General features: G+C 36.9%; 1 protein-coding gene across 1 annotated transcript in view; it reads left to right on the top strand.

Moving 5' to 3' along the window:
- TBC1D23 (TBC1 domain family member 23) overlaps positions 1-2,826 on the top strand; it is an 81,354-nt gene extending 78,528 nt beyond the window's left edge. Inside the window, 1 exon segment of the mRNA XM_045286145.1 lies at positions 1,268-2,826. Within this exon segment, the coding sequence (XP_045142080.1) occupies positions 1,268-1,349 (82 nt within the window). The 3' untranslated portion in view covers positions 1,350-2,826.
- The last annotated feature ends 4,056 nt before the right edge of the window (positions 2,827-6,882 follow it).

Below are 6,882 nucleotides of genomic sequence, written 5' to 3' on the forward strand. Positions count from 1 at the left end.
TTAAAGGCTTGAAGATAAACAAGTGGCCATCTAGCTGAGAAGCAACAAAGCCCATATGGAGGAAGCACACCAGCCTTTGTGATCATGAGGTGTTGATAGGATCAGGCATCAAACATATTGTGAATGAGGGAGAGTGTGGAGTGGGTACCCAAAGCCCATCTCCAGGCAATTGGACATCCTCTTACAGAAGGACTGTGGTGAGGAGACGAGCCAGTCAAGGAGCAGTATAGCACCAGTGAAATATACAACTTTCCTCTAGTTCTTTAATGCTTCCCCGCTCCCCTCTTCCCCCCTCCCACTATCATGACCCCAATTCTACTATACAAATCTGGCTAGACCAGAGACTGATAAACCCCTCATGACCGTAGCCATACCAGGAGAGTAAGGGGAAGGTGGAGGAAGAGAAAGCGAACCGATCACAATGATCTACATATACCCCCCTCCCAGGGGGATGGACAACAGAAAAGTTGGTGAAGGTGACATCGGTCAGGGTAAGACATGAAAAAATAATAATTTATAAATTATCAAGGATTAGGGGGAGGGGGGGAATGAGAAGCTGATAATCAAGGGCTCAAGTAGAAAGAAAATGTTTTGAAAATGATGGCAACCACTGTACAAATGTTGACACAATGGATGGATGGATGAATTGTGCTAAGAGTTGTACGAGTCCTCAATAAAATGATTTAAAAAAACAAACAAACCCCAATAGAGCGACACTGTTCTACTCTGATGCACATGGGGCTGTCATGTTTGGAACCTAATCAATGATATCTGGTCATCATTATCAGATAAATGTAATTAGCTTTAAAGGGTAAGTAAACAGCTGCTTATTTAAGTATTTTTTCTGGCGTATTTCAACATCACACAAAACTTACTTAATAAACTGAATGCTAAGAAGATAATGATGTAAGTTATAAATGAAAAAATATTTAAAATATTATAATTTTTTATTATAAAGTAAATTCACTTGCTGAGATAAAATGTTTAAAAGATATCTGAGAACTTGGTATCTTATAAGTTTAAAATGCGCTGGTGAGGCTGAAAGAGTATGCCCTTTTGGAATCATTTTGTCTCCTGAACATCAAGCTTAATAACAAGCATTTTCAACTAAAATTTAGTGAGAGATTGATTTTTTGTGACCTGAGCAGGAATTTTCTCTGCTCCCAATTCTATTTTAGAAAAGCAAATTTTTATTCACAGGAGATTACAACTACTTTAAAAGCATGATACACAGATATATATCTTTTTCTTCTTCTTTTTCCCATAGGTACTTGATTCCAAATGCAGGGGATGCTACCAAAGCCATAAAACAACAGATCATGAAAGTGTTGGATGCTTTGGACAGTTAATCTAAAAGAAGCCATTTAAAAAGAAATGAAGGCAACTAAGAAAAACATGGACCTATTTTCCTGACTGAATACTAATTAGAGATACCTTTCATGTGCTTGTGGGGGTGCTTGAATAACAGTCTACAAAAGTGTAAATTATAATCAATCTCTGAAAAGTTAAAAAAAATTTTGAAACCTCCTTTTGCATTTTCAGTTTTGTAAAGTGTTTTACTAAGTGAATTTGAAGTAACTAATCCCATACCCTCATGGACCAAGGGTACAACAAACAGTTCTATTTTGAAGAGCTGTTCTAAGGGAACATGCATCACTTTTAGGTTTAAAAATAACCATATACAAATATACTTGGCAATATTTTCACTGAAAATTAGAGATAGAATTAGTTGGAGAGACTCCCTTTTACTTTTATCCTCTGAGAAATATCAGAAACTAAAAAGTTTTACACAGGCTAATTAACTGTTTCTGTTCTTAAAAAGAGTGAATTCTTTTTAATGAAATAAAGGAATATTCTAGCCAACTGAAAAATATAGTTCAACTAGGAAAATGTTGATATTTCAGTTTCTAAATCACGTTTACACCTTTAGCTAATAAATTGCAAACAGTGCTTCAGAAGTACTAAAGCACCTCCTCATAGTTTCTAAGGAGTAACAGAAGCTTTATAATAAAATAAGCATGTGAGCCTAAAATTGCCATTTGGGGATCAGAATTTCATCTGGAAAAAAGTCTTTATTATAAATTGGATATTTTGATTTAGGATATTATAAACAAGTATTTCTCCTCATTGAGATTATGGTCTGTGACCACACTAACTTCCACTTAAAGCCAAATAATCAGTTTAATGAATGATAATTCTTTTCATTTACAGAAATTTATCTTCTTTTGATTTTCATTTATTAAAGTTCCATTGATTTGAAAACAAGTTTTTTCTTTTAATACAAAAAAAGAAAGTGATCTAATTTATTTTGCAGTCTGCATTTTAATTTATTGAAATGTGTAGTAGACACATTTGATTTTAAAAAGGGAGTGCATTTGGGGTTATGAAATAACTTATGAAAGCTATTTGGAAAATAGCAAATCCACACAATCTTTCATGCTCTATGTTCATCGGTTGATAAGAGAAATATTTAGATATACCCTGTTAACAGCCAGTATTTTAGTATAGTTAATGGCAATCAAGTGAACAGAAGGCAACATAATTCAAGAAATTTTATTCTGATACCTAAATTTTTAAAATTTGAGTGGTTGAGGACATTTGTATGAAATTGCACCTCGTACAATTCTTGTTATTTATAACTCTTCCCCTGCCACTGTTCCCTTTTCCCTTTTCTTGACTCCTTGTAGAAATGTCCAAAGTCTGATTTCTCCCCACTCTGCCATGGGGCTTTTTTTCATATTAATGTAAAGATGTTTGTGTTACTGTTTGTAAATTAAAATTGTAAATAAACAAGTACAGTTTATGCAAAACTGTTTTTAATGAAAATGTTTCTTTGTTTATTCCTCTCTACATTTATAAATCTGCTGATACCCAGGAACATCAGAAAATTGAGAGTTATCATTGTAATAGAATTTAAATGTTCATGTTTTGAGTTTGTAAGTATTATATTCTTATTTCTGTTACTCAAGAATGAAGGAGGAAGAAAGTAGTTTAAAGCTAATAACAAATTTCAGGTGAAAATTAGTTGCTTTAACATGGACTGTTTAAACTCCTTTATCAAGCGTGATATCTCTCCTGACAATCTGTCCAAAGTACATGAGATGAAGTGTCGCCATCCTTGCTTCTAAGGAGCATTCTGGCTGTACTTCTTCCAAGATAGATTTGTGCTTTTAGCAGTCCATAGTACTTTCAGTATTGTTTGCTGGCACCATAATTCAAATGCATAGATTCTTCCATTTTCCTTATTCAGTGTCCAACTTTCATATCCGTATAAGGCAATTGAAATTCCATGGCTTGGGTTAGGCGCCCCCTTGTCCTCAAAGTAATAGCTTGCTTTTCAGCACTAAAGAGGTCTTGTATAACAATTAACTCTGTGCAGTGTATCCTCTGATCTCTTCCATGAGCATTGATTGTGTACCCAAACAGAATGTATATCCAAATCATCGACAACTTTAATCTTTTCTCCCATTGATTATTATGTTACGCATTGTTTCAATTGATGAGAATTTGCTTTCTGTGTATTGAGTTTTGATTCATACTGACCGCTGCAATCCTTGATCTCATTACAAGGGCTCCAAGTTCCCCCTTTCAGCAAACAAGGTTTTGTCATCTGCGTATTGGAAATGGTTGTTACAGCCTTTATCTAATCCTGATGCTACATTCTTCTGTAATTCAGCATCTCTGAATATTTACTCAGCATACAGATTGAATAAGTATCGTGAGAGTATAGAACCCTGATGCACACTAAACTATGCCATATGCCCTTGTTCTGTTCCCACAACTACCTATTGACCCATGTGTACTTTGTGCAAAAGAACAACGAAGTGTTCCAGGATTCTCATTCTTAAGGATGTCCAAAGCTAGTTATGACCTACACAAATGCCTCTGCTTTGAGTCAGTGAAACACAAGCAAACTTCTTTCTGATGTTCTCTGCTTTCAGCCAATATCCATCTGATATCAGCTATAATATCCTTAGGAAGCCCTTGTGGTGTAGTGGTCATGTGTTGGGCTGCAATCAGAAAGGTTAGCAGTTCAAAATCATGAGCTGCTTTGAGAGAAAAAGGGCTTTCTACTCCCAGAAACAGTTACAGTCTGGGAATTGCATGGAGTAGTACTGCCCTGTCCTGTAGAGTCGCTTGAGTTGGCATCAACTTGATCGCAGTAAGTTTGATGATACCCATTGTTCCACAGCCTCTTCTGAATCCGGCCGGGACCTCTAGCAGTTATGGTACTGTTCTATAATTTACACATTCTGTTGGGTCACCTTTATTTGTAAGGGGTACCTATATGGATCTCTTCCATTCAGTTGGCCAAGTAGCTGGCATAGACAAAAGAATACTTGCACTACTTCATCAGCTTGTTTCTTTCAGTGCAGCTTGAACTTTTTCTTTCAGTACTATTGGTTGTTCCTCGTACACTTCCTCTTCAAATGATTGCATGTCAACTTAGTTCTGTCTGGTACAGTGACTGTATTCTTTGCATCTTGTTTTGATGCTTCCTGCAGCATTCAATATTTTGCTCATAGAATCTTACACTGTTGAAACTCAAGTCTTTACTATTTTAAATTTTTTCTTAAGGTTTAAGATCTGACTGTGTACTTAAATTTTGGGTTCCTAACTCGGGGTCTTTGCACATTTCATTGTATTTGACTTTGTCTAAAATGTACTGTTCAGATCTTTGACTTAGCATTTCTTCTATTTGCTTTAGCTACTATACGATTGAGAACAAGTGTCAGTCTCTTCGGACATCTTGATATTTTCTTTCCTGTTTTTAATGACCTTTTGCTTTCTTCATGAATGATATTCCTGATGTCATCCCACAGCTCATCAGGTCTTCTGTAATTAGTGTTCATTGCATCAAATCTCTTTTAAAAATGTTCTCGAAATTAGGGTGGGATAAACGAAGTGCATTTTGGCTCTTATGGACTTGTTTCAATTTTCTTCTGTATCAACCCTAACTTACATATGAGCAATTGGTGGTCTGTTCCAGTAGCCCTGGTCTGGATTTCTGTACTGATAATGAGCTTCTCCATAGTTTCTTTCCTCTGAAGTTGTCAACTATGATTTCTGTGTATTTTATCTGCAAAAATCCATGTTTTTTTGTATTGTTGAAAGATTATTTTTGTATTGTTATTTTTGTTGAAGTCATTGGTCTTGCAAAATTCTATCATGTGAATTTCCAGTTTTGTTTGTGTCACCAAGGCCATATTTCTAACTACTGTTCCGTCTTTCCAACTTTTGCATTCCAACTGCCAAGAATTTTCAATGCTTTCTGATGGCATGTTTGGTCAATTTCTGCATCAATAGCTTTAGTTGTTGGTGCATAAATTTAAATAGTAGTTGCACTGACTGGGTTAGATACCCTTGTATGTAGGTAGACATTATCCTATCATAGCATTGTAATTCGAGATAGATCTTAAAATGTCCTTTTTAAAGTGAGTGCAATGCCATTCCTCTTGTTTATCATTCCTGGCATAGTGAACCATAGGATTTTTTAATTCAAACTGACCAATACCAGTCCATTTTGCCTAGAATATTGATCGTTATGCGTTCCATCTCATTTTTAATGACTTCCCATTTTCCTAGATTCATACTCTGCAAATTCCAGGTTCCAATTATTAATTGGTGTTTGCAGCTTTCTCTTCTCATTATGAGTCATGCCCCAAGAGCAAATGAGGGCCCCAAACCCTTTACTCCCACAGGCTTTACTCCATCTACATAATTATGGTCCACTCTACCTTGAGACAGCAGCTCTTCCTCAGTCATATTTTGAGTGCCTTCGGACTTGGATTCATCTCCTGGCACTTTCTCTATTCTGTTTCTGATCATGAGGTTTACAGTATGTGACTATGTTTTGATGCTACCCATAGAGTTTTCAGTAGTTAATTCCTCTGAGGTGGACAGCCTATTCCTTCTTCATCGTCTTTACTCAGCCTGGAAGCTCTGCTGAAACCTGTCCACTTTAGGTGACCCTGCTGGTATTTGAAATACCAGTGACACACCTTTCAGGACCACAGCAACACACAAGTCAATACAGTACGACAAACTGGAACATGATGCTTATGTTATTTTCTCTTTCCGGCTGAAAGAGGTTGGCCGGTAATCTTTATAAGAAACAAACAACCTTTTCTGTAGTAGAGCCACTGGATGGGTTTGAATCAACAACCTTCTGATTTGTAGTGGAATGCTAACCATTTGTGACACCCAAGAACCTTAAAATGCCCGAGTTATCCTCAAAATGGTCTTAAAAATGTTACAGATGAAACTTTTCAATATTTAAACTATTCTGGAGTACTAGAGAGGATAGAAGTATAAAATAAATTTTATTATTTTTATACCAAAAATAATCTAATGTAAATGAAAAAAAAACCCTAAAACAGAATACCTGATGTCAGTATATTTGAGGAATCATTTGTTGGGGGTTTTGTTTGTATCTATTATTCCCTCCCCTTCTATGTAAGTCAGATCCTACTGACACGTTGCATGCCTAAACCAACCAGGATCATTCCATTTTCTGTCAAACGTTCAGCGAGCTCAAGCCACTATATGGTTTTACACAGTCACAGGGGTCATACAACCTGCTTGACAAGTTCCGTTCTTACACAAAGAACTTGCAGACCCTTCGAGATGCGAGTCAGATGGTTTAGCAGGTACACTACTACCCCGAAGTTGACCACCCGCTCTTTGCCCCTTTACTTTGCAGCGCATTCCAGTTTCCTGACCATGTATAGTAAGTATCCTTTCGGTCAGCTCTACTGCAATGACATGAGGAGTGCAATGACATGACCTCCCCTGGCAGCCCGCTGACTCGCCGACGGGGCGGAGCAAGGCACGCCGAGGCCCCACCCTCGCCGCTGCGCCTCATTCGCCCCGCCCCTCGAG

The sequence above is a fragment of the Echinops telfairi genome, unplaced genomic scaffold (genome assembly GCF_000313985.2).
Source record: "Echinops telfairi isolate 266 unplaced genomic scaffold, ASM31398v2 ScPeMD7_6;HRSCAF=24_0, whole genome shotgun sequence".
Classification (NCBI taxonomy): Eukaryota; Metazoa; Chordata; class Mammalia; order Afrosoricida; family Tenrecidae; genus Echinops; species Echinops telfairi.